At 44.8% G+C, this 27,688-nt stretch overlaps 1 protein-coding gene across 4 annotated transcripts in view; it reads right to left on the bottom strand.

The window, feature by feature from the left end:
* Nucleotides 1-27,688, bottom strand: part of NLRC5 (NLR family CARD domain containing 5) — a 55,240-nt gene that overhangs the window by 15,127 nt on the left and 12,425 nt on the right. For all 4 annotated transcript variants that reach the window (XM_048068869.2, XM_048068873.2, XM_048068871.2 and 1 more), the window contains 28 exons: nt 25,171-26,926; nt 23,376-23,459; nt 22,972-23,055; nt 22,808-22,891; nt 21,093-21,182; nt 20,216-20,266; nt 19,232-19,297; nt 18,083-18,166; nt 17,091-17,174; nt 16,598-16,687; nt 15,512-15,577; nt 14,388-14,465; nt 13,119-13,202; nt 11,977-12,060; nt 10,675-10,764; nt 10,501-10,548; nt 9,993-10,067; nt 8,851-8,934; nt 7,797-7,880; nt 5,341-5,430; nt 5,169-5,231; nt 4,121-4,204; nt 3,585-3,668; nt 2,928-3,017; nt 2,139-2,204; nt 1,431-1,514; nt 1,264-1,347; nt 565-651 (listed from right to left, as the gene is read on the bottom strand). In XM_048068869.2, the coding sequence (XP_047924826.2) occupies nt 565-651; nt 1,264-1,347; nt 1,431-1,514; nt 2,139-2,204; nt 2,928-3,017; nt 3,585-3,668; nt 4,121-4,204; nt 5,169-5,231; nt 5,341-5,430; nt 7,797-7,880; nt 8,851-8,934; nt 9,993-10,067; nt 10,501-10,548; nt 10,675-10,764; nt 11,977-12,060; nt 13,119-13,202; nt 14,388-14,465; nt 15,512-15,577; nt 16,598-16,687; nt 17,091-17,174; nt 18,083-18,166; nt 19,232-19,297; nt 20,216-20,266; nt 21,093-21,182; nt 22,808-22,891; nt 22,972-23,055; nt 23,376-23,459; nt 25,171-26,926 (3,898 nt within the window). The remainder of the gene's footprint in view (nt 1-564; nt 652-1,263; nt 1,348-1,430; nt 1,515-2,138; nt 2,205-2,927; nt 3,018-3,584; nt 3,669-4,120; nt 4,205-5,168; nt 5,232-5,340; nt 5,431-7,796; nt 7,881-8,850; nt 8,935-9,992; nt 10,068-10,500; nt 10,549-10,674; nt 10,765-11,976; nt 12,061-13,118; nt 13,203-14,387; nt 14,466-15,511; nt 15,578-16,597; nt 16,688-17,090; nt 17,175-18,082; nt 18,167-19,231; nt 19,298-20,215; nt 20,267-21,092; nt 21,183-22,807; nt 22,892-22,971; nt 23,056-23,375; nt 23,460-25,170; nt 26,927-27,688) is intronic.

Raw genomic sequence — 27,688 nt, 5'->3', positions numbered from 1 at the left:
TTTTAAAGAAGAAAAACAGAGCACTGGATGGGACAAGACTATGCTGCTATATGAATGCTAACCATACATCTCCGAACAGGTTTGCAATGTCTAAACTAAAAAAACAGCCTCTAATTGTAAATGAGCCGGTCCACGGGCAGCATAGGTCACAGAGCTGCTTGCTATGGCCCTGTTCTGTGAACAGATTCTTTGATGTTCAAGTACAGCACAAGCTCGGTCAGCAGCTTTTTCTGCGATGGGGAGAGCACACCTCTGCTGCATGAATTCTCTGTGCCCAATACAGACTACATACCTGGGCACCCTTTCTCCCAAGGGAGACCAAGAACAGGGTCTCCTTTCCACTGAACCTCTAAGCTGTGTGACCACAAACTTTCTAAGAACTTCTACCTGCCAGGCATTTGGGTCAAAGTCATCTTAAGGTGGTTAATGGCTTACAAATGCAGCGGAGTCAGAGCATAGAGAACAAAAGAATAAGTTGAAGTGCTGGCTTCAATACTGTTTCTTTGCAAGTCCCAGGCTAAAAGAAAATATCTAAAAGATACCAGAACTTGAGGTGCTACTTACATGATCGCAGTAATATTTCCACAGGCCTGGACAGCCAGCTCAAGAAGGTTTGTGACACTTTTTTTACATACCCATGGCTCTTTTATGCTGTAAACCACAAAACAGACAGCTCTGCTTTATTCACATGCACAGATCCTTCTCTGCCTCTGTCAGCTGAGTGCTCAGCAGTCTAATATACACAGCAGGGGCTCTGCTCATCAAAGTCATGTCTACATAGGAAACAGGATGCAAACGGAGAGCAGAGGAGAAGCAGCCCCTGTAGAGGAGGATGCAAACTTCTCTTCTGTATGCCTACCACTGACAGCAATGAGAAGGAGCCTGGCCCTTGTGGCTCTAAATAAGCACATTTTGGGAGAAGTAAAACTTGTTACCCAGCTGAACTGTAGGATGCTCTGGTGAGGTTTGGTTAAGACCATGGTATGAAAGTGTTCACACAGAATTAGAACCCTTCTTTGTAAGGCAGATAAAAGTCTACAAAGGCAGCACAGTTTATGGCCACAGCTTTACATTATGCTTAGTAATGAATCAAGGAGATAAAGCTGAAATGCCAACAACTTAGAGTCATCCATGGGAATTTCTCACGCTAACACTGCCTATCTCTTGAAGAAGTACAGTTCACTGTTACTTTTGATGAAAGCACATCTTAGATTATCAGACCAGTCCCATATTAATATCTAAAACAGCACAGGGACACTGTACCTGATTTTTAGAGGACCTGGAGTTTTCCTCAATGAATGTAAAAGCCTCTCTGCAGCATGCACTGTCATGTTGTTATTTGAGGATCTAGAACAAAAGATCATTATAATGAACAGCTTACAAACAAGCCCAACGGGTCCATGCAGGCTTTTCATCAGCCATTAACTCACATATATTCTGTCAGACTGGTGCACTTTTCCAGGGCTAACCATAGCTTTTCCAAGTGCTCTGGCTGAAAGTTGCACTCCGTGAGGCTGAAAGGATGCAAAAGAGAATGGTCTTGGTTCCTTATGAACAATTCAGGCTTTCTGACCCAGAAATCTCAGGTATCACAACCATTACTCACAAAAAAAGAAGGATCATACCAAAACCTCAAATGCCTCACAGGACTTCCAAAACAATTCTGGCAACGCTTCAAAAACATCTGTTGAATGTTCTGACACAGGGGCCTCCATAATGTGCGTCCTAAAGGTGCAGCTCTTTGTAGGACCCTGTCCTGTGACTGAACCCACTGACTGCAGTGACACCAAGCAGATACACACCACAGAACACCCTAAGATTGTGGTCATCCAGACAAGAGACCCTCCCAGAGCACACCACAGGTCCTTTCTGATGCGCACACCTTGCTTCCTTCATTGGGGAAAGCAAAGCATGCAGTGGAGTGGGATAGCTGGGTCTCACCCCAATCTAACAACCAAGGTGACAATTGAATAAGAGCTGTGAAGGCAGACAAGGCTGTGTGACACCTTCAGCAGGCTATGGAGATGAGGAACAGTCATTGGGAAGCAATGAGAGAAAGGGATGTGGGATTCTCCCTAAACAAACAAGACAGCATTTTTGTCAAATAAATCACCAAAGAAAAAGTCTGTACTGTTTACCTCAAAATCTTTCTTGGGTCATCTCTGCTTGTCAGTTTCATGAGTAAAGTTGCTTTGGAGCACAAACTGCACAGAGAAGACATGTGAGTATAGGATTTGGAGAGAAAACGACTATTGTCTCCATGGTCAGAATTTAACAGTACATTCAACTGCACAAAGCAACAGAGCACAGCAGTGACAGAGTGACCAAGGCCAGCTCACCTTTCAGTATGATAAATCAACCCAGGGGAATGCTTCGACAAGGTTTCACTAACGCTAAATTGGCATAAGCCAGCACTAGTGGTTGCAGAAGCAATCCTAATCTGCCCTGCTTTTGTCTGCCTCCTGCTGTCCCTGCACTCTCTGCTCCTCTGCCAAGCTCTGGGGAGAGCTGAAACAGAAAAATTAGCTTCTTTAAAATGACTCAGCCAAGAGATTTGGCACCTATATTTAACAGCAGGAATGAATGAAAGTGACCATGGTTAAATTTGGTTCACAAGGGACCAGCTGCTCCGCGTAAACATAAACAATGATAAGTGCTGAAGTGCAGCATGAAGTGCATGAAGTGCAGCATTAAAGTCACAAAGCTGGGTCTTTGTGACTTTAATCTGTCAGAAAAAGCAGTTCACTTCAGCACAAGCATAGAGCCAATGGGCCGTATTTGCTGGAGAAACAGACATAAGCAAAAGCTTTGCACGCACATGGACATAAAGTTAGCTCAGAACGGGGTCCTTGTAATTATTACTTAAAGATCACAAAGTCCAGGGTAATTAAGAGGAAAAATGCAGGGAAGAGTCAGGAGACACATACCTGACCACAACTTCAGTGATATTTCTAGATGTGGCAAAGGCATTTATGAGATGCAGAACTCCATCCTGAGAAATTCTATTATGGCTGAGACTGCAAAGAGAAAAGAAAGATTTTTCAGGTGTTAAGAATCAGGGTTGTCCCCAAGTTCCTTAGCCAGAGAGGCAAAACTGAAGTTCAAAATTCAAGTTGGCATTGAAAGCAGAGCAGTTTGTGGGGTGCTGGTCCCCTCTGGTTGGTGCTACATGCATGAAACCCCTCCAAGACAAAGCACTGGTAACTTGGGTGACACAGCCAACTTGCATGTTGCACTCAGAGAGGACAATGTACTGAAGACTCAGGGGACTACATCAACTTCTGTCATGCTATCGCTCTCAGGGCCTCAGGGACACTGATGCTAATAGAAAGACTTTTACTTACTTCAGCAGCTTTTGGATCAACCCGTGAGTTGCCCTGGCCTACAAAGGTCTTGAGTTGTGCTCATGGCTCACTCAGACCTTACCTCCTATGGCAGGACTGGACAAGAAGCATGACAACCAGCTTCAGGAGAGATTGCATGAGCACTTTTCCATTAGGGCACCTCCTGCTCCACTGGGGCACTGTGCTCAGGGAAGGGCTCAAGAGCTTCCCTGAACCCACAGATTCAGTATGTTTTCTTACTTGAGGGAACAGGTAACATGCACTCGATGCAAGTGGTCCAAGAGGAACCTCAGCCCTTCATCCCCTAGCTGATTCCTGGAGAGACTGAAAGGCAAAAGAACAAGGTGGAAAAACAAAACTCAGCCTTTTAAGCAGTAACGCTCCTCTGAGAAGCTTCAAAGAACGCAGCTCAGCCTCTGAAGATCTGTCTAATACAAATTACTGCCCTAAAAAAATTCCTCATGCATGGGCTCCAGAGCAAGCTCAAATGAAGAGCTCCAAGCACAGTCTCAGAGAAGAGCTCAAACAAAGCATCCAATACCTCAAAATGACCACAGAGTCATAATCCCAAGGATATCGTCCAATTCCATCTCAAGTCCTCTTCAATATATATAAAGGAGCTGTGTGATTACTAATCAATTTCTAAACAGCCTGAAGGAGCACACATGCACAGGCAGAGAAGCTGGGAAACCCAGGGCAATGCTGAACCATGCTGACCCAGCTCTCCCTCAGTGACTTCTACTCTAGGTCATGGTGACAACCCAAGCCCCACTTACTCTACTTCTGCCAGCCGCCCATGCTGCTCCAGGACTCTGCAGAGCTCCTCTATCTGCCCTTGACTGATAGCACAGTCCGTCAGCCTGCACAAGAGACAGGAAGAGAGTTAAAGCACATTCAGCCACCAAGTTCAGCCTGAACACTGAGAGCTGCCCATCAGCAGTTGCTTTTTTACAGCAGTGTCTGTGAAACATTCACCAAGATGAACTGAATGTCCTTAGCTTGCCAGTGTTTGAAACACCTCCATGAGGTTGGTAATGACAAACCCTGCATTGCAGGTGGGAAGCAGATCTGTTCACATTTTTCCTATGTATATGCTGCCTGTCAGTCTTCTACTGTTACAGCCTTCTTTACAGGGGCACCCTGCAACCACTGCTCCCAGAGAGGAAGCAAACACATACACATCACACAGATGATTATCTGGAGCGTCTATTACCCAGAATTTGAGACTGACATTTGGGAAAATGGTGGCGGTTAGGGCTCAAACCAGTTGCTTATACAGCAGAATTTGGGGCTACTCAGGATGTAGAGGAATTCTTTATCAGGGAGTGTAGTGATAGAACAAGGGGTAATGGCTTTAAACTAAAAGAGATTTAGATTAGATATAAGGAAGAAGTTCTTTACTATGAGGGTGGTGAGGCACTGGAACAGGTTGCCCAGAGAAGCTGTGGATGCCCCATTCCTGGAAGACTTTGAGCAACCTGGTCTAGTGGAAGGTGGCCCTGCCCACATCAGAGGGTTGGAATTAGATGATCTTTAAGGTCCCTTCCAACCCATACCATTCTGTGGTTCTATGATATAACCAGGAATGGTCCAGTTACCACTCAAGAAAGGTATAGTCCTCTGCTATCCTGGTACATCTCAAATGTGCTCGGACTTGCATTTAGGCAGCTGAATTGAGCCCCAAAGCCTTGTTTACAAGACCAAGCTCCTTGACTACCAGTCCAGGCGTCATACATTTATTCATACAAGAGGAGATTTGGCTACTTGCACTAATGCTTCAAGCCTAATCAAAACAAGCAAATTATAATTGTTTTATGCCAGTACCTGCAGGATGTCTTCTGGCTTCGTGCGCTCGTTCCTAAATGCAAAAAAGCATTTTGATTTGACCTGAAGCAAAGAGAAAAGACAGTCCTTCAGCAATGGTCTTCAAAGAAGACAAGCTTTGTAATTCCTTTAAAGCTGAACTGCTGGACTCCAACCAATCCAAGTATCTTACCGAACTTCTACCTTTCTGATCCGCTCAGAGAGACCGATAGAGTTGGTGAATAAGATGGTGCAATGTGGCGAAAATGTGCTGTTCTTAATACTGAAAAGGAGAAGAAAGAAAAAAGAATGAAATTAGGTCCCAGGAAGAACGTTTTCTATATGCATGGTCCAATTTTCCCATCTCTGTGATGCAAAAGCCTGGATCCAGCCCATTTAATTCAGAATCGCTGAGCAAGGATCTAAGGTTTTGAGCATGGGAACCCAGCATTCCTTTGACTAAAGTAGCGTCTCTTTTAGTTTCCTTTAACTAAAAAGGGAGTACGGACCAAGGGCATCCACTGAACACCTCCTCTTCAGGTGGTAAAGGGTGGCCAATTGGACTAGGGAGACTCCAGACTGGAAAGAGCCTGCTGAGTGAGCAAATTCAGTCACTGCAGCTCCTCCATGCTACAACCACTTGCAGGAGATGGCAAAAATCCTTCTGGGCTTTTTGTCCACATGGTAAGACTGCCCTAGCCCCTGACAGCACCTCTCCAACCTAAATTCCAAGCTTAAATGGCCAATATGCTGCCAGGAAACACTTCTGGTCCCACGTGTGGCAGGATGCCAGATCCCTACAGGGGCAGAGCTGAAAGATGCCGACCACACGCACTGGCGCTCTCTGTGGTGTGCTGTTGTACTGGGTTTGGATGGGATGGAGTTAACTTTCCCTGCAGTGGCCCATACAGTGCAGGGCTCTGCACTTGTATTTAGAATAGCACTGGTACCACACCAGTGTTGTGTCTATTGCTGAGCAATACTGGCACAGCATCAGGACTCCCTCCCCACAGGCTGGGGGTGTGCAAGAGGCGGGGAGGGGACATCACCAGGGCAGCTGACCTAAACCAACCAAAGCGATATTCCATACCATATGGTGTTACACTCATACACATAAAAGGTGGGAAAGGGGAAAGAGAGGGCAGGGGGCTCTCGTTATGAAGACGTCTGTCTTCCCAAACAACCACTACATGTATTGAGGACCTGCTTCCCAGGACATGGATGAACATCGCTCACTGATGGGAAGTAGAGAGTAATTTCTCTTTCTCTGTGCTTCTGCATTGCCTGCTTGTTTTTTTGTTTGTTTGTTTTTCCCCTCCTCCTTTTCCCTTTAATTAAATTATCCTTATCTCAACCTGTGAATTTTTTTTTTTCTTTCCAGCACACTCTCTTCTCCCCCTCTTCTTCTAAGGAGGGGGAGTGAGAGAGCAGTTGTGGCAGAGCTCAGCTGCCCAGCAAGGTAAAACCACCACAGCTGTCACTGTGTGTCAACTGACAAGGCCTACATCTATTATGGATCATAGAATATCCCAAGTTGGAAGGGACCCATAAGGATCACCAAGTCCAACTCCTGGCACCGCACAGGGCTGCCCAAAAGTTTAGACCATGTGACTCAGTGCACAGTCCAAACGCTTCTTAAATTCAGACAGGGTTGGTGCAGTCACTACTTCACTGGGGAGCCTGTTCCAGTGTGCGACCACCCTCTCAGTGAAGAACCTCTTCCTGATGTCCAGCCTAAACCTCCCCTGCCTCAGCTTAACACCGTTCCCGCGGGTCCCATCACTGGTGTTTACGGAGAATAGGTCCCCTGCCCTTCCACTCCCCCTCGCGAGGAAGTTATAGACTGCGATGAGGTCCCCCCTCAGCCTCCTCTTCTCCAGGCTGAACAGGCCCAGTGACCTCAGCCGCTCCTCATATGTCTTCCCTTCTAGGCCCTTCACCATCTTCGTAGCCCTCCTCTGGACACTCTCCAACAGTTTCATGTCCTTTTTGTACTGTGGTGCCCAGAACTGCACACAGTACTCGAGGTGAGGCCGCACCAGTGCAGAGCAGAGCGGGACAATCCTTTCCCTCGACCGATTAGTGATGCTGTGCTTGATGCACCCCAGGGTACGGTTGGCCCTCCTGGCTGCCAGGGCACGCTGCTGGCTCACGTTCAGCTTGCTGTCAACCACAACCCCCAGATCCCTCTCTGCGGGGCTGCTCTCCAGCCTCTCGTCGCCCAGTCTGTACGTATAGCCAGGGTTGCCCCGTCCCAGGTGCAGGACCCGGCACTTGCTTTTGTTAAACTTCATGTGGTTGGTGATCGCCCACCTCTCCAATGTGTCCAGGATGGATGCTGGAAGTCACATTCCATGGGACAGCTGAAGTGAGGGTTATCAGGGATGCAGGGCCTAAGGCAGGTATTTGTCCTCCTGTCCTTTTTTTTTTTTTAATATGTATCATTGAAGAAAAAAGGTTCAGTGCTGCTTTGTTTCTCAAAATAAAGCAGGTACCAGTGTGAAAGAGTTCCTGGGTGAGCCTGCATTTTCTTTACCTAGCTTGTTAATCTAGAATTTCTGATTAAGGCTCCTAAAATATGATGTGCTATCAGCACTTTTCAAATGAATGTTTCATGGCAGCTGTCAAAGCAAGGACCCCAAACGTTACCTCAGGAGTGTTAAATGACAGAGGTACGGCAGGAAGCTCAGTAATCTCTCAATACTCTGGTCACTCAGTGAATTTCCAGACAGACTGTAAAACAAGGAAGGAAACAGCTTACAGAGGAAACTCAGACAGCTTGTAACGATTTCTGTAAAACCTACATGGATGTGAACATGCACAAGTGGGCATTAAGGGCAAATACCAAAAAGCACATGTCCTGGAATGTTGTGGAAGTTGAGTGATGAGTCCTTATAGGCTAATCCTTGTAAGTGTAAGATTGATACATTCTAAAACAAGTTTTAAAAGCTTTACTTTTCTATTACTGTAAGTTCATAAAATGGTGCTATTGACGTATTTCCTGCATGCAGTACTGGTATTATGTTATTTTTATTTGTTACTCCTCAATTTTCATTCTCAGTGTTATTCATCCAACTTTCTTGGTGCCCATCTCCTGCCTGGAGCGACCAGCTCTTCAGGAGCTGGTTGTGGCTTACTGGGCCACGTGCTCTTGCTCTGGCTGTACTCCAAGTCTGGGCCTCAAGGAGTAGAGGCTAATGTATGTCTAGCCATATAACTGAGGAAGATTATGAGGATCCATATGTATTCTGGGGCATTTACATACAGACATCGTAGGCTTAGGAAAGGACAAACTGAAACAGAGGACAGTGGAAGGTGTGGGTTTATCTAAATTTTTGGGTGAAGCCTTGGGGGGTTTTCTAGGAGGTTGTGGAAGGCCTACTCAGAGATCCATTATGCTGCACAGGGCCTGCTCTGAAAGCTGTTATCCAGCTAGCTGCCCAAGGATGCAGCCCTACCAGGAGATGATGATCTCCTGTCCTGCAATGGACTCCACCTGGAGAAAAAGACCTCACTTGCCCATTCTTCACACTCTTTTATGCAGGCCCTGACCTCCTCTGCCTGCTCTTCAGCTGTAGAGATGTGGGTACAGCTCCACTAAGGACAGCTGATTTACATTAGCTGCTAAACTGATCACTGAATCTGTATCTGTGGGTTGGGGAGACAGACAGACAGACAAGGTTGCTGAGTGCACGACACTTACTCGATTTCTGTCAGCTGGGTACAATGAGCCAGTATCTGACACAGCCTGGTCATGTCCTCAGGACCCATCGTGCAGTCCCTGAGACTGAAGCAAACAAAGCACTCAGGAGCTCAACATTTCCCATGACCATGGTGGTATGGTGACACTCCCTTCATATCCCAGAGCCTCAAGCCTCAGGACAAGGCCCTCAGCGACTCTCTTATTTCCGCTACATATATTTTGCTACCCACAAGCTAGGACTGAGAAGTCGAAACCTGTGACAAACAGAGGATTTTACCAGCTCTGAGTTGACTTAAGAGAGCCAGGCCACCAAAATACTCTATCACTTCGGGTGTTACTCTGATACAAACACATCAATTGTCTCTGGATACCGGACAGCATCTTCACCTGCTCAGCACTGTCTTAGTTCTCCCAGAAAAAGGCTCAGCAACAAGGTGTCTTTATCTCCTTCTCCAAGAAAGGAACTACAGAAACCTCCCTGAGTGACAAGCTGGCAGGCCTCCATGGGATGAATGCAGTAGCCAGCCAGGTCTGTATACCATTATTTAGGGGTAGAAGCTTCCCCTGCACAGCATGGCCAAGCAAAAGATACACTATTTGTTTTCACATATACACTTGTAGCATCCCAAGTCTACCCAAAGAGGGTATATTATTCACCCAGCTGCCTCTGGGATGTGACTGTGACCCTCTGGTGGCCCCACAGCATGAACACCTGTTGGTCTGGGTTGACACCAACTAGCCCAATTTGTTTGGCTTTGCCAAATTACCTTCTCCCTTGTAACCATGTGTTATTTTGGAGACTGGCCTTCCTGACCAATTTCAGCAGGGAAGGGGGTGGAAGAGGGAGATGTTAAAGACAGACCTTATTCACAGAGGCAACTCCATTCGGAAAAGATGCTATCTTCCCCTCCCAGCCCCATTTCTGCATCTAGTCAATCAGTGACATACAAGCAGGGGAAAGAAAAGGCTGTTTCCCATGAGAGTGGAGTCTGCCTCTGAAGGCAGGCAGGGCACAGGAGAACCCTCTGAGAAAACGCAGCTGGAGGCACAGGTCTGGTCCACACATTACACTACAGATACAGACCCTACAGCCATCTCTCCCTGTGCTCCCAGGTGACAGAGGGAGGCCAGAACCACCATACCGAAAGCATCGTCCATTTGCTATGTGCTTGGGATGCACCAGGAAATTTCTTCTCAATCTGCCGGTACTTCTGTCCCTGCGGAAAGATCAGTTTCCTCAATCATTTGTGCTGATACCATTGCTCCCATGTAGCTGCAGAAGGGGGTGAGGTGGTGGCAATGGCCTCATGCTCCAGTCTGCCTCTCATCTCCACCTCCCAGAATTAGGCTTATATTGTTCCCATAACAAGAAAGGTCTTATCGCCTCTCTACCAGCCTCCCGAGAGGTTTGCATCCACTCACCATTTTGAGCATTTGCTCTGCCCTGGCCCAGGAGCAAGATGACTGCAGCTCTGACAAGCAGTGGGATACTACCGTCTGCTCCACAGCCTCAAACTGCTGTCAATCAGCCCTAAAAGGCCATCCGGCTCCCACCACCCTCACTGGAGTTTGGAGACAAATGAACCTTTAACTGGCACATCTCAGGGACTCACATATCGGGCTTAGATGGATCAATGGGTATGATTTTACCTGATTCTTTCCCAAAAGCTTAGATGAACCACCTGCATGTGTCCTAAGCTGTAACCAGAAAAGAACATAATAAGGATGGAGTTTGAAGACAAGTGCTCCTGTATCACTCCCTGAAAACCAGGGCTTGAGGTCTTATATAGCACAAAAACACAGGAAAAGTACTCTTGGTCATACCTGAGGTTCATTGTTTTAATGTGTTCCAGTGTAGATAAGGACTGAGCTAAGCAAAACACAGAGTTCAGGGAGATCCGGTTGTTATCAAGCCTACAAGAAGAAGAGATGAAATCAGCTGTGGCAAGCAGAACTACTATGATTTATAGTGTGTCAACTGATAATAGAGTTCCTTGTCCAACACTCTCAGAGCCTGCTTCTCTGTCACCTTCCTGCTTGTGTTTCGAACTTCCAAGTTCTGCAGACAAGACTCGCTCCAGTGTTTGTTAAATTCGCCCCTCACTTTTAGAGTTCAGAGAATCACAGAATAATTGAGACTGCAAGGGACCTCTGGAGATGACCTAGTCCAACCCTACTGTTCAGAGCACAGTCAAATAGAGCAGACTTCTCAGGACGTTGTCCAGCTGGGTTTCGGATGTCTCCAAAGATGGAGAATCCACAGTCTCTCTGGGCAACCTGACCCAGTGCTAGACCATCCTCAATACAAAAGTTTTTTCTTACGTTTAAATTAAATTTCTTGTGTTTTAAGATACTGATGCAAGGCAAGAACAACTCTTTGGCTGTAACTGCAATTGTAGCAGTACAAAATCCACAGTAACTAAGATCATGGTCAGGTCTATTAGGTTTATTACAGTATCTAGTGTGACAGTGGGCATCTTGCATGATGCTGGAGGGAAGAAAAAAAACAGATAACAGCAGTGTGTTTCATTGCACAGAAGTAAATGGAATGGTCTTGGTTTGAGAACAGTTCAATTAATCAAATAGGGACAATAAAGCAGAATGACAGTATACACTTTAAAGCAGAGTCCTGCACGATGCACTTGCGATGGCAGTGCCAGGTAAAATGCTCAGATTAATGCAATCCACCATTGTTGAATTCAGACTTCACTGCTGAAGCTGGAGCTCCCCAGCATCTCTAATCCAAAAATGCCCACCACATGACAGGAAGGACTGCTCTTTCTCCTGATGCAGAAGAGAGAGGAAAAATTCAGTGGCCTGCTAAAGATCTCAGCCTGTTTTAGAAACCAGGCATGACACCTGCACGCAAAACCACCTGTCTCCTTCAAGGAAGACAAAGTATGCAGCCTTTCAGGCACTGATCTCAGTCAAGCTTCAAGTGGAGTCAATCTGGCCTGGACTAAAGGTGGGAAAAGACCAGAGAGCTCAGTGGGTCTACCACCCTCAACAAACACATACTATAACTTCACTTGATCCTCACAGCCCTTTCTAAATGTCATTGTGCTTCCACTATCAATACTCCCACAAAACCAAATCCATGAGTAAGGAGAAATGTGAGCTACTCACTTGAGTGACCTTAACATTTTCAAATTTGGGAGGAACTGAAACAGCCGTGAAAGTCCCTCGTCTCCCAGAGAATTATTTGATAAGCTAGGATTTAAAGAAAGGCATTTAATTTTCATAGAGAAAAACAAACAAAAAACAAAACAATGTATAAAATCAGCTCTTAGTAACAAAAACTCTGAAAGCAGAACACTGGCACCCTCATACAAACATCATGTGCAGTGCCCCTCTTCGTTTACAACTAAAGCCTACAAGGAAACTAGAGACTGGCATTAACCAGCACAAGACAACCAGAAACCCAGCTCAAGGCTCATGCTTTTCTCACATCTGCCGAGTATATTGACAGGGCTTTTTAATGCAGTTACCCGGGAGCAGGAGGTCACAGCTCTAAGTAAAAATCAGCCTGGACAGGCCCAACAGACGAAGCTGTTAGGTAGAGGATGGGTTAATCCTGGAGAAGGAACACATAAGGATTATAAGGTTCACGTAAATCAAGAGATATGATTGCTTATGAAGAGCAAAAGCTCAAAATTTCTTTCACTGGTTGCCAGGCCTAAGGGAATAGCCAGCCCTCAGGCTGTGTTACACAGACCACACGCCTCTGCTGGTCCTTGTTCTGTCCATAAAAGCTAGATGCCTGTGTGTGGCAGGGGGCTAGCATGACACACACCCCTCCATCAGTGCTGGGTCTGCTCACCGCTTGGTGTTAGCAAACAGGATCACTCCCCCCCAGGCAGTGCTAACAGAAGCAAGTGCTTTGGCACTGAACGTCCTTGTGCACTGTATGCACCGTGAGATCGCCTGCAAAACACAGGCTCCCACCTCCAGTTTTGGTAGCATTCTTCATCCTCCAGCCAAAAGACAAAAATGACAGGGCAAGGTTTTACAGTTTTTGTAACACCTGAAGTCAGGCTACGTGATTAAACAGCCCCCTTCTAGATTTATAAGCTGTGACCTTTGCCCTAAGGGAGCACTACAACTGCATGCCTTCTTGGCAAAGGATACTAGCTCACGTAAAGCTATGTCTTTCATAGGCCTATCTCTCTACCACATGCTCTGTACAACACTCTGGCACAGACAAATGCCATCTTCATAATATCCCAACAAAATGCAGATAAAGACCGTAAGAGTTACGAAGGACTCACTCCAGCTCAGAGATGCTGCTACATTCCTGCAGGACTGCGCAAAGCTTCTCCAGGTCACTGGCTTGAAAATGACAGTCTGTCAGTCTAGGAGAAAACAAGAAATCAGTCCAGGCCTTCAGGATTATAAAGAAGGTTGTAAACTTCATTCCTTCAGAAAGCCAGAATATAAATGAGGATAGCAATTAAATTTCTTGCCTTTTTTTTTTTTGTCAGCAACAACTGATAATCTGTACTTTCAGCTCATCTTCAAAAATAGAATAAAGAGACACAACAAGGTAAAGGAAATGTGTGTCACAACAACAAAAAAAAAACAGGTCCCCAAATCCTGGATAGAGGACTTCAGGCACAACTTCATCTTCCTCCACAGGCTACAAAACAGACATGCATGCTGGGGTCAGAGCATGGTCAGATACGCATTTGAAAAAGGGTCCGTCTTAGGATGCATTTCTCCAATGAACAGCAGCAAATTCCTCTAGTGCCACAAGCTCTGCCACCACCAGCTAGCTCTCCTGACTACCGTGCAGGAGCTGATGCAGTAACTGCACAATCATCATACCAGTTCTGTGAATGAGAGACTACAGCCCACAGTCACAGAATCACAGAATGGTTGAGGTTGGAAGGGACCTCCAGAGATCGTCTAGTCCAACCTCCCTGCTCAAGCAGGGCCACCTAGAGGATGTTACACAGGATCACATCTAGGCGAGTTTTCAATATCTCCAAAGGAGACTCCACGACCTCTCTGGGCAGCCTGTTCCAGTGGTCTGTCACCCAAACCGTAAAGTTCTTCCTCATATGGTGATGAAACCTCCTGTAGTTCAATTTATACCCATTACCCCTTGTCCTATCACTGGCCACCACTGAGAAGAGTTTGGCCCCATTCTCTTTACATTGTCCCCTCAGGTATTTATAGAGGTTGATAAAATCCCCTCTCAATGTCCTCTTCTCTAAGCTAAACAGGCCCAGCTTGCTTTAGTCTTTCCTCATAAAACAGATGCTCCAATCCCTTAATCATCTTCATGGCTTTACGCTGGACCCTCTCTAGAAGTTCTACATCCCTCTTGCACTGGGGAGCCCAGTACAATCTACTTTGGTTACTGTAGAAAACCACAAACACTAACCACAGAGCTTCTAGTGCTGCAAGCTAGGACTGCGAGCACAGACACAAACGTTTGACTTTACCAGCTCTCTTGTGATTCACCATTCAAACTTGGAGATGCAGGTTCCAGACATAGGAAATACATGAAATACAATGAAAATTTGCCACAATACCTTATTTTTTTTGAGAGAGTAGGTGTTTGTTTTTCTTCTCCAACCTGTTGGTCATCAGTAGGGTACAAAGGCTCTTCCCTAGTAAGTGTACACAAAAGCAGACAAGAGTAAAACACTAATGCTTCAGTAATTTGGCAGATCCCTGGGGTTTACCTGTATCTACCCTCACCAGTATCTTGCCAACAGCAGACTTTTCTTTCTTTCAGTAATCATCCAAATACGTGAGAGTGTGGACCACTGGGGAGAAGGGGAACAAGACAGACTTCCCATCTAAGCTAGAATTTGATGGAACATTCAGCTTTTGCCTAAACATGTTTTCTGCAAAGAGTCTGTGTCTGTGCAAAAAAAACCCCTACTGTTCATAAATAAATGCAACATCCAGATTCCAAAATAGTCAAGTTTGATATGTCATCTGGTGCCTTAAAGGAGTTACAGGTCATGTGTCTCACCCAGGCTGTCCCTCTTTTCCAAGCATAACCATAACTGGGTTGCCTCCCATGATAGCCCTGATGTTCCTCCCCAGATAAGAGGTGGGACTCAGGTGTACCATGGGAAATGCTATTTTACAGTGGATTCAGTTCACGGAGAACACGGGAATAAATAAACGAACCTAGGGCTCCAAGAGCAACAACAAACCCCTCTCAATTAAAACATCTGGACTGAGCTGTTTTTACTCACAGTTTTCTAAGGTGAAAAACAAAACTCCAAATTCATTTTGATTTACAAGTACCATGATAGGGAATGCATAGTGTACTGAACTCGAGAGTTCTAAACATGCAGAGATCTGTGAATCTGTTGGGATTTTTGCTTGGAGGTGTGGGTCTTGCTTGTGTTTTTGTTTGGTTTTTTACTGTTCACTATTATTAGAGAGCATAGCTGTCATTAAACAGCCTGTTTTGCTTAGCATCCTGGGTTGAAATGTCCTCTAGAGACATAAAATATAATCATACATTATAGAAGTAGGTAGACAACTTTCTGGCTAAGAAAACCAGGAGAGAGTACTAATTTTAGGTTCCAGGGGAAGGGGGAAAGTAAGGTGAACTGTTACCCTTGGTACATAAACAGGATATAAGAACTAAACGAGATGCTGAGAAAAAAAACACATTTCTCCACACATACTCTACCTATGAGGAGGGGAAGCAAATTCTCTGTCTTCTGTAAACCTCAGGACTGCAGTCTCATGACAAAGGCTAAGTGAAGAAGAAGAGGAATCAATGTCACATTCTGGATATTTAAATTAATTATTTTATGAATGCTTCATTTTGGTGGAGATCTGTTCAAAATACTTTGGTGCTACCAATCACTTAAAATCTTCCCAAAACAAGCAAAAGATCATCTCCACTAGTTTTAAATCCTGGTTGGATCAAATTATCCAATATCAGATGACTCATTTCTCCAAACCGTTAGAGAAAGTGCAGACAAAATCACTAGACTTGAACTCTAGGGTGTTTCCAAAGGAAAATACTAGGAGAATTTCCAGCTCCACTCCACAAGTCAACATTTTCATACTCCACAGAGTACCGCTCTCATAAGCTTCCCAGGGCAGAGCACAGCAATGAGTCTAAAGTTCAATTCATGCATGCCTCTGAGAATACGGGAAAGTAGGGGCAATATGCCCCTCAAATATGCATAAAGGAAAATAACATGAAAAGCGAGGTAGAAAGAGATTAAAATGCATTAATCAAAAGGAATAAAGATTAGATGTGAGAAGGAAAAATTCAGGAAGAGAAGATAGATGAAAAAAGAGGAAAAGGAACACAAGGAGAACAGGATCAGAACGGCAGTGAGACAGAGGTGACACTACCTCTTGATTATTTTCATACAATATACTTGACAAACACTTAATTGCTGCTAAATTGTTAAATTATTCCTCTATCTGGGGTATTTATCTAGAATTTTATTAGTGCACTGGGATTACATACATTATAAAGTTCCAAACTGTGTGATAACCTGGCTCAAGATTTCAGAGTACTTTATAACATCACCTATTTCCAATGTATTTTAGTATTCCCACAGTTCTGTACCCTCCCAAATTCTGGATGATGGCTCAGAAAGAATCTGCTTACAGCTATGCATCACCATGTGTGTATCACCTTTGCACATGTTCTTCACCCACCCCTATTCTGAGGTGACTCAAAAATCCTAGAACTTAACTCTCAGACTTGTACTTTGGGATTAACCTCAAACAGGATTCTTCAAGACGTACATACCTGGCTTCTACCTCCATCGTCTTCTGGCAGGTATTTACTGACTTCAACAGACTGTAAATGCCATTAATAGAGAGGAGGTTGTGACTGAGACTAAGGAAAAGAAAAAGGCAAATATCTGGTTACTGAAACCACACACGCAGTAAACACATGGAGGACTGTCCTTGTGGAAGTGGTCATGAGTGTGCTGTGCACTTGAACTCATTGCACTTCAGAAGTGGCACGGAACAGAAGACACTGGATCACTGCTTCTTCTGAGAAAGGGTTTTTAGTCAAAGGGCGCTTCAGCACTTCAGATGCGTTTAGATCTGTTTCTGAGTAAAACGCTTTGAGCAAATGACCAACTTCACCCTGAACAGCCTCATGGGATGAGTCTCATCCTTACAGTGCTCAGAGCTACTTCTGTAGCACTGGTCTGGGTGAGATTTTTGCCTCCTGGACCCCTGCTCAGCATCTCTGTACAGTCAAGGCTCAAGAAAAAAGGGGCAACACTTACTCCAGCTGCTTTGAAATTGATATCCAAGGGAGGCTTTCCAGCAGGCAACTGCAGCCTTCATCTCCAAGCTTGTTACCTGATAAACTGAGACATTTTCCAGTTAGCGGGGACTGCTTTGAACAGTGTAAGTAGCAAAGCTGTTAAAACCTGCTTGCTTTCCCTTTGTTACAATTGCTCTTTTGCCTGGACTGTTTTTCTGTCCCAGAGCAATCTCCTGTTTCCCTCTGCACTGAAATAACTCCAGACCAAGAGTTTTATCCCTAGAGGAACATAACTCATGCTTTAGCCCCAGAAACATCTTTAGAAAAACCTAAGTGGAAGTGCAAAGCAAGAAACCAACTGAATGTTTACTATCCCCCTGGAAGGAAGAAAAACTGGATAACAAAGACCTCAGTTTCAAATCAGTGAGCTGGAAAACTGGTGTTTAGGGTGTAGCTAAATTTAAGGCACAGTCTGGAGTGAACTGTCTTGCAACAGATATTCCTGCATTTTCCAGTGCAGACAGGCTAGGAGAGTTTACAGCCAGAATCAGTTGGCCTCATATATACACAAATAAGGAACTGTAGGGATGATACTCATTGCAATGGGTAGGTTATGAAGTGGAACTCTCACTTCTCCCAGCAGAGCTGGACAGCCTTAAAAAACAAAAGGAACAACATAGAAGCCATCTGTGCCCCTTTACTGGCTCAGAGAATACAGCCTGGCGTTGCCTCCAGCATGCAGCACTCCTTCATTAGCAGGGTCTGCTCTACAACTGTCATCACTGGCAGGGAGCCAGAGGCTGCATTGTCACAGGAATTGAAAGTTGTTCAGCTTTCATCTCCTGCTGAACCTCACCAAAGAACCCTCATCAGGATCCCACTAGACCTAACGCAGAGTGCTGGGATCCTTCCTTGGGGTCAGACCCATGACTCACTGCCCTGTACATCTAAATCCGCTGCTACCTGTCTCCTGCCCACAGTGACACAACAAGAAGGAAAGGATGCACTTACTCCACTTCAGAGAGATGGGGGCAGCTCTGGAGAATGGACACAATCTCCTTTGCATGTTGCAAAGACAGGCTGCAATCCCGTAAGCTGTGAATAGAAAGGGTTAAAGAATCATAGAATGGTTTGGGTTGCGAGGAACCTTAAAGATCATCTAATCCCAAACCCCTGCCATGGGCAGAGACACCTTACACTAGATCAGATTGCTCCAAGCCCCATTCAACCTGGCCTTGAATACTTCCAGGGATGGGGCATCTACAGCTTCTCTGGGCAACCTGTTCCAGTGCCTCACCACCCTCATAGTAAAGAATTTCTTCCTTGTATCTAAGCTAAATCTACCCTCTTTTAGTTTAAAACCATTACACCTTGTCCTATAACTACACTCCCTGAAAAAGAGTCCCTCCCCAGCTTGCCTGTAGGCCCCCTTTAGGTACTGGAGGGCTGCTATAAGGTCTCCCCAGAGCCTTCTCTTCTCGAGGCCAGACAACCCTAACTCTCTCAGCCTAAAACAAGCAGAGAGGAGGAAATGGGACCCAGGCATTTCTGGAATCTCTCTCCGGAGGAAGATACAAAGAACCAGTGTCAAGAGAGGCAGTTTTTAGTCCCTGCTCTGCCACACCATTTTGGGCACACTGCTCCGTCCCTCTGTACCCCTTGCTACAGAAGGAGTGCAGAGGGCCATGCTTGGAAAGTGCTCTGTGAGTGCAGTGCCTTGCATTGGAACTGCCCAGCACCACCATTTCATCCACGTGAAAGAGATGGATGTGATTGTTTGTGTTGCAGAGAACAGTGAGGGCAAGAGCAAGAGGCATGAGAGGGCTGTTTCTTAGCTCTAGCATGCTTGGACAGCATACCTGAGTTCCGTTCTGAGAAAGCTAGTACTCTGCTGTCTCACAGGGAAGAAAGAAAACTATATGGCTCATGCCTTTGGTAACATGGGGCAAGTTGGGAATTATCAAGGCAACTCTGCCACTTCAGGGCTGGTAGTTTGGCTAGATAGAGATTTTTAGTTTTATTTACTGAATCAGGTTTATTTAAAATATTTTCTTATATCTCCTTTCTTAATCACCAACATAGCTCCTATTTTTGTTCTTCTGTAGTACCTGTCATCTGCAAATCACATTAATGAGCAGGAATTTCAATGCCTTCTCTTACCATAACTTCATATGTCTTGTTGGAATTACACATTCCTTGTTTTCTTCCCATCTCAAATCCAAAGATCTAAAAACAAGCAAAATATTTGGTCTTTAATATGCCTTCATAAAATATCTGAGGACTTAAGAGCTGGTTAGTATTTTCTACAGGCTTTCTGGAAAAAAACACAAAGTCTGTGATCCGCCCAACCCTTCCAAGCAAGGTTAAATGATTTTCAAGAGCCAGAAGATCCCCATCAGGAGGTGGGAGCAGTCCAGCACAAGGGCGTGTCCACATAAGATTTCACTATATTTGAATCAACTGGGTAACTGAGCTCCCATGCAAAGGCACTACTAAGATGCAGGATGTTTTGCCTGCACGGGGGTTTGTGCCACCACAGAAACAGATAAACACACCCACGGGTGCCGGGCTGCCTACAACAGCACAAGGCTGTTCAGACATCTGAGTAGAGCAGCTTCTAGCTGACTCACAGCCAGGCTAAGTCAGTTCACACATACATGGAAATACTGTGAGGTCCCTCTAGGACTGCACAACACAGGGCAAAAGGAGCTCCCTATCAGGGAACACAAGCCTATTTTGCAGATTCTTAATTACGGTCAAGTTTACCCTTCCCTCAAATGGATGCGCAAGCAGAGAGAACGTAAGAGCCAGCCAGATAATGGCAAAGTTTTCCTTTTGTTTATCCTCACATTCAGTTGCCCATTGGCTTCAGCATCAGAAGTTTTGCAATAGGAAGATGGCACTTCAAGCTTATGCAGGAACTAAGGCTCTGCCTTTGTGGAACTGGCTAACAGGTCTGTGCAAAGACCAGTTATTTTGTTTACCTTTCTCCTTGCTCAGGTGGCTCCAGCTCTGCCAGATGCAAGAGCAGAGGCAATCAGTTCTGTTCCTAGAGTGGTTTCCTGTGACACCAAGCTGCTGGTTTAAACCAGCATAATTGGAAAAAAAAAAAAAAAAAGCATAATACCACATACAGTTTCTCACCTTGGAACTTTTCCAGATGTGCCAGAAAAAGATATTATCACAGTGTCCTTCCTGAAAATGAGATCAAAGCCAATGTTAGGACACAGGTGGAAGGATGCCATTTCTTTTGTAGCGGTGCTCAGTAAAGACTAAAGCTGTTGCTTGTATGCTAAAGAAGGCCTCGATGTCTGCCATACTAGCACATTTCCACAGGCCATGGGGCTAGAAGGCAGCAGGATACCCCATATGTTGAACTAGGGCTGCAGTACACACAGAAGAGTAACATGATTAAGGAGAAATGGATGGGGATTTTTTTGCTGAGGCCAGCAATTTGTTGGAAAGATGTTCTGCAGAAACTCCAACCCAACAGGAAAAATGAGAAAATGTTGTATGCACTTTGACTTCCCCCGAGTTATACCAAGGATTAACTTGGCCTAGTAAACTTACAGCTTAAGCACTTAAAAATTCTCCCCTTTCTCTGTTATTCTGGACCTACGAAAGCACCAAAACCTGTAATTTAAAGAACACATAGACATAGCTACTTAAATCCACACCTTTTCAGTAAGCTTAGCTGGTTTGTAGTGAATTTATGCTAGCTGATAAAGAATTTCCTGGTTGAGATATTGCAGAGCTTAAAAGCAAGTTTAGATTCTGTTATATATGAAAAAATATTACACTTGCAAATCAATTTATAGACAAAGAGACCTATTAAAATACAAACAGGAAGTATATAATATAATCAAATCAGATTTTGTTTCACACAGAAAACAAAAAGGAACAGAAGTCATGCTTCATTGATTTTGATTAACCAACAAGTAAGCTGTGTCCATTCATTTATAAAGTCATCACTGAAAGAGATGACATATTTGTTTTTGTAACAGCTCTCATGTATTGATACCTGACGTGCAGTTCGGTAGCATTTTGACACGTGATGACTTCCTTTGCCAAAATGAGAACAGCATTCAAGGAAAGATTGTTGTTGCTCAGACTGTGAATATCAGGAAGAATACAATCTCAGATACTGGACCCAACAGCGTGGTTATTTGTTACACAAATGCTCTCTGCTGCACAACCCAAATACCCACATTCTTTACAGAAGTACACATTCTTTTACTTATGGGGTTTCTCCAAAACTTTAGAATTTTGCATTTTGACCCAACAAAAGCATAATCACATCATATTTTTCTCTGCAAGCTATAGCTCCCGTGAATTTAGCATCAGAGACCCTTCTGCTATGTGCAATAGAAGAACCATTAACTATCTTTGGTCCAAAATGTAGGGGTTGTACTTCATAACTGTATGACTACACAACTGGCCCACAGTACAACTAAATCCTTTTATAATAAATAAATCAATTTATGTAGGGCATATTATAGCATAGTCTAAACCTTCAGACATAAAACATCCCTGAAACCACAATACTAGCAACCTCTGAGGATCTATTCTTTAATTGTACATTTACGCTGTTTCATTACTTGTTGCAACTCACTAAACATGAAATACAAGGTCTTGCTTCTACAGATCCTCTATGTGTTCTCAGGACCACAGGGCACCATTCCTAGGGACCTCAAAGGAATCATCCGTAACAATAACACTGTCTGTATGTAACAGAAATGTGCGAGGGAATGTGTCTTACAAATTGCACTGGCTTTCTAACTTTTCTATATCGTAAGTTGCTTCACTGGGGACATGCTGACACTTCCCAGAAGCAGTCATCCAGCATGCTCAGGAAAGCAGAGGACCAGGTGCTTTCACCCTTTTCTCCCTCCCCAGCAATAACTGCTTGAGTTCACCTATATGCACATGGGAGGACCTTTAAAGGCAGAGTGGGCAGGCAGTGCCATACACTGGCCAGGCTCTGCCTCCCTACAGGGGGAGCACAGCTTTGTGGCTACCCCTCTACTGTAATGTAAATTATACTGACACTCCAACACTCGCACAAGCTCTGCTCTGCTCCCCCTTCTGCTGTTTAAACAGCGCCTACTAGTTTCTCAGAGGCTTAAAATCCTTTTGCAAACCAGGCTGGTTATCTCCACCTGAAAAGATGCTGGTCTCTGTTGGTCAGTCCCTCTCGTTCAGCACTATGATCTTACAGGAGGTTAAGTGGGGCCTCCACACGGGACAAGACAGCTAAACAAAAGCTTAGGAAGACAAGGATGGAGCTGTTCTCTCTTACACAGAGCTGAGAAATCTCCATCTAAGCCTGACCAAGGGGAAGAGAGGTGAGGAGGGAGAAGAGGAAAAAGTCATGCCAGGCATCGAGTTGAACATGGCTTGTAATTTCTGGAGATGTGTCAGTGGTGCCAGGACTCACTAGACATTATTTTAAAACAGATGGGTAAGAACTGGCTGTGAAAGCTGAGTCTATCCCATTCCAAGCCAGACCTCCAGCATAGCCCTACCTGCATTAAAATACTTGTGCCCTTTTGTGGAGGACAGATTACTGTCCTCCATGTCTTCCAGTGACACCTCTACGAGCAAGTATCAACCCTTACAAAGACATCTAGCAGCTCCACTCCGATGAGGACTTAAACTCTCTCTCTCTCTCTCTGATGCTATGCTTGGCTTCATAGTGGCTACCATTTTTAATAGGTTAAATGCATTTTTACTTACTCTATTTTCTTTAGCTTTTCCATTCTGGAAAACAGGTCCAGCACCCTCTTTACCTCTAGATCCCGTATCCGATTGTCCTGCAAGCTGCACACATATTCCCATTAATACTGCAGGCCCCAGGGAATGAGGAATTGATTTGAACCACATTGTCACAAGAAACTCACTTTATTTCCTCAAGCTGGAGGCACTGCGAGGAAGCCTGGACCAAGTTAGTCAGCCCCTCAGCTGTGATATTCCCGCCTGTCAACCTGAAAAAGAAAGAATTGTTCAAATCAAGAAGAGGGAAGACTAGCATCTGTGCAGTGCGTGGCAAGCCTGTCTCAGCTGTGTGCCTGTGCTGCACTTTTAGCACACCAACACAGAGCAGATGCAGCCTGACTCCGCCACCTACAACCAACTTCCTGCTGCTCTTTAACCAGGGCAATGCAATCTTCCTCTTGGTATTAGGTGGCAGTATAAAACCAGAACAGCACAGACGTGCGTGGCTCTTCATGATCATCTTTGACTGATTAACCTGCCAGCCAGAAACACAGCAGGGGAGGCTCCAACCTTACAAGCAAAGACTTACTCTAGTTTCTTCAGGCTCCCCATTTCTCGTAAGCTCTTTGAAAGAGCAGCAGCAAAGTCATCACCAAATCTCCTACTCCGAAAGCTAAAACAAAAAGAAAAGGGAAAAATGTAAACACAACAAAGAATAAAATCAGCTAGCCCACAAAGCAGGTTAAACTGTATGTGTTGAATTTATTTTATAACCATTGTTGTGTTATGCTCTTTCTTGCAGCATGTTTGAAAAAAAAACAAAAAACAAACAAAAAAACACAACATGAAACTTGTACATCAACTGAAAGTACCTAAAGGAGAGAAGGCCTTTTGGTACAGTGGCATTATGTGTAGCTGTTGCCACAGACAACAAGAGAAAGCACAACTGCATGTCCCAACAGAGTAAGAATCCTGGAGATCTATTCATGGGACAAGACCAGGTTCTGCTCATGGTCACATGGGGACAAACCAAGCTCATGCAGAGTATCTAAAAAAAGCTCCTGAGCAAAGAGTTCCTGAGTTACAAGAGGGTTGACTTCAGTACAGATTCTGTAAGTTTGGGTAGCAAAGTAGCCAGAGTTTTCCAGAATATAAAAGACAAAGTCTGAAGGAAAAGTACCTCTTTTATAGAAGTAGCTGACGTTGGAAAAATTAAGCAGATAAACAGGTAAGCTTAGACAAGCAACATGCAGCTGAAATGCTTGGGGGTCGCTGCCCTTTGCCTGCCCTTGCAGGACACAGCACTCAGAGCACTCGCATCAGGCAGACTGTAACCGTAAACAGGCACAGGCTTGAGAGTTTATGAGCTGTGGAAGAACCCGCCCGAAACCCCGTTCCTTTCTCCTAATGCAAGGTAACAGCCCAGCCAAGCTCAGAAGTCTGCCTGATCTGCTCTGTGAAAGCAGGAGATTCTGCGCACTGCCCTGTGGCCTGTGTCAGTGATTTAGAGTTGGGATGTACCATCAGACAGCTTTCAGAACAGTAAATTAAAGAGTATTCTTATTCTCCTTACTGGAGGCAGAAAACACTCAATTACTGCCATTTTTACAATAATATTAATATACAAAAATATCAGTTTTCACATCTGTTTTTGCTCTTCTGCTTGGGAGCAGACAATGCCATTCCCTGCAGCTGTTTCCCACAGCCCGGATGCGATACCCTGCCACTGATTCTTGCTGCTCTCACCAGGCAAACTTCCTCGCAGCCAAAAGGCTCCTTAGAGCCCTCCCACAGCAGGCCAGCTCATCAGGAGTGCGCGCCCTGGCTGCTCCCCATGAGTAAACTCCAGATACATTCCTCGGAGTTATTCATAGAAATATGGAAATAGATCCTTCCCACAACACTATGGCAAGAGATCATCCTTGGAAAGTCCCTCCAGCATTACAGCAGAGCACTGACATAGAGAGAGAGCACCTCAGAACGCAGTTGTGGTCTGTTCACCTGGTTTCTGGTGACTTGATCCTATGATTTCACCTAGGTCACAATTTCCTCATTTGCTTTCAAGTTTCATCCTACCTTTCTAACATCAGGAAATACCTATAATCTTCTCCCTTATCTATTAGGCTAACTACCCTGTTCTTTGTATGGTTTAGTCAAAACAAAGAAAGAAACAAAAAACAGCCGTAATGGATTTATCACCTCAATATCCTCCCATCACTCATAAATACATTATTTACTAAGTTTCTTCAGTATCAAAGTTATGCTGTTCAGATCAGAACTTTTCACATCTTCTTTCCCTCCCTTTTAAAACATAAACACTAGGCTTGCCCTTCCAGCCCCTCAGCCTTTCCACCTACCAACACACAGGCATGCAGTACATTTACCTCAAATGCTCCACATTTTTACAGCTGGCCAGAACCTCCAAACAGCCAGCGTCCATGAGGCATCCTGCAAAATCCAAATGAGTCAAATCCTGGCCCGAGTTTATGACGAAAACCAGAGCCGACATGTCAAGAGGGGTCAGTCTGAAGTTTTTAAACTCGTACTTGAAATTCAGTAGGCTCCCAATGTGCTGGGCTACTTTGAGGTCTTGAGTTTCAAACGTGCAATGGCAGAGCTCAATGACTTTGGGCCCTGTCAGATGAGTGGCTGCCAGTTTCTTGAGAGACTGCAGGATTGCATCTTGCTTATCCTGCACCCAAGCTTCATTTTGTTCAGCTAGCAACATGAGAAATGTCCTACACTCTTTGGATGACAGGCCTGAGAGGAAGATGTGAAAACTCTCTATGAACTCGGTCTTGGCTTCGTTCTTTAAAGTCCACTTTGACTTCAAGGAGAATTTCTTCTTCAGGTGGCTCTTGTCCACCCTCTTGTTTATCATGAGACACAGTGCGGCAAAAAACTCCTGCAAGCTCAAATGCACAAAGGCATAACCAGCCTCTGGGTGAGTGCCACTCGTCTTCACCTCAAAGACAGTCAGCAGACCATGCAAGGAAGCAAATTCTTTCACGTGTTCTGGAATATCACTGACATAAAATACAAGCTTCTTATCCTCCAGGCCTTTCAGTGCAAGATCACAGAGACCCAAAATGGCCTTCTTGTTACAGTTCAGCTGAGTTTCCTCATCAACTGCATGCTCTCCCTGCTGCTTGTTTATGAAGATGAGAAGCATTTTTATATAAAACTGTGTCATAGTCTGAGGAAGCTCTACACTCATCTGATGTTTAAGAAGCAAATACTCCAAACAGATGCAGACAACATAACACAGAGCAGGGATCAGACACATGCTGAGGAGCTTAGTGTTGTTCTTCAGGTGAGCAAGGGCTTGTTCTTTGAATGAATGATGATGAAAATAGTGGCTGACGTATTCTTCAACCTTCTTGTGATCAAATCCCCAAACTTCTGCTAGCACATCTACTGTGTTTAATAACAAGTCTGGTAGTCTCTTAGGTCGGCTGGTAACCAACACTGTGCAGCCGGGAAGGAGCTTCCCATGACAAAGGTCTGCAAAGAGCTCAGATATGGACATACGAGAGGGAAGTGTCGGGCCTCCCTTAGAAGTGGATGAAATGTCCATGCTACCTGTGAACTCATCCAACCCGTCAAAGATGATCAGTGTATGCTGGGCATTTTCCAAGAGGTGCTGGAACACTGCATCGGGGCTCTCTGCTGGCTGAAGAAACAAGTCAAACAAAAGCTCCTTCAGAGTCAATTTTCTTTTTAATAAATTCAGCTGACGAAACTCAAAAAGGAAAGTGAAGAGAAACTGATGTAAGACACCTTCTGCCCATTTCTGACAAATCCTGTGCATTAGCATGGTCTTGCCTGTACCCGGTTTACCAAACAAAAAGATCAACTTAGTTGTACCCGATCGGACCACACTACCAAACAGATCTGACACTCTCATGGCTGTATCCACACATTCTTCTGGTTCAGGGGCACTGGGCAGATCCTCTCTGGGTTTATCTGTTCTCTCTTTTAATCGGGAGGCTTTGCTCTGTCGAATAACAAGATTGACAAAGGCTTGGTTGAAAGCCAGTGGCTGCATTTGTTCCTGTGCTGCTGCTCCTGCTGCTCTCCTGCTTCCGTATCTCTGACGGACTGTATCAATGAGAAGACGCCGATAATTTTCAGCTGAATCTGAGAGAGAAGACAGAGTGAGTTGAGGGTGAAAAAGTTCGTTAGTTCTGAGCTGTGACAGATCAAAAATATTGCCACTTACAGAGAAACACCACTCTGATCAGAGGCTGCTCCACAGAGCTAGACGTAGAGATGACAAATTTTGAAAGCATAAAAATAACACGTAGTTTTGCCTATTTTTGCACAGGGGCTGATGAAGGGGGGAGAAAATTCAGGAACAAGATGAAATAGCTTCATATAAACACAGTCTTATTTACCTCTCTAAGATGAGAATTAGTTATTGATGTTTATGCATATAATTCCCTGTTCACCAGCCCTCTGTTTGCCCTTGCCGGCCTTGTGCCATACTTGCTCAACTTTCTGCATGTCTGAACAGACACTTCCTGTGCTTTGAGGTTGTGTTTTTAAGATTCTGTAACAGGATCTCTCTTCATTCCCCTGCCTCTCTACTGAGACCTACTTCCAAGGCCACTTCATTTCCAACATACATGCGCTTAAATGATGCTGCAAAAGCACATCAGCACCTCCAGCCAGGCAGTCAAGCAATAACAAACCAGCAGTCCCCATTCAGCACAAGCAACCAGCTGTGCTTGTATGCACACACAAACATGTGCTGCTGTTCTCCTAAGTAGCAGCTTTTTCTCCCTCTACTTGAGATAAGCCTGGTACCAGGCTTCCCTCATGTCCAGTGTGAGAATGAGAGGGATGCTCACAGCTGAGCACCAGCTGAGGTCCCCTGGGCTGCAGGTGCAAGGGTAACAC

This window comes from Anser cygnoides, chromosome 12 (genome assembly GCF_040182565.1).
Source record: "Anser cygnoides isolate HZ-2024a breed goose chromosome 12, Taihu_goose_T2T_genome, whole genome shotgun sequence".
Classification (NCBI taxonomy): domain Eukaryota; kingdom Metazoa; phylum Chordata; class Aves; order Anseriformes; family Anatidae; genus Anser; species Anser cygnoides.
Note: the sequence above shows the minus strand (reverse complement) of the source record. Positions and strands in the feature narration are given on the sequence as shown.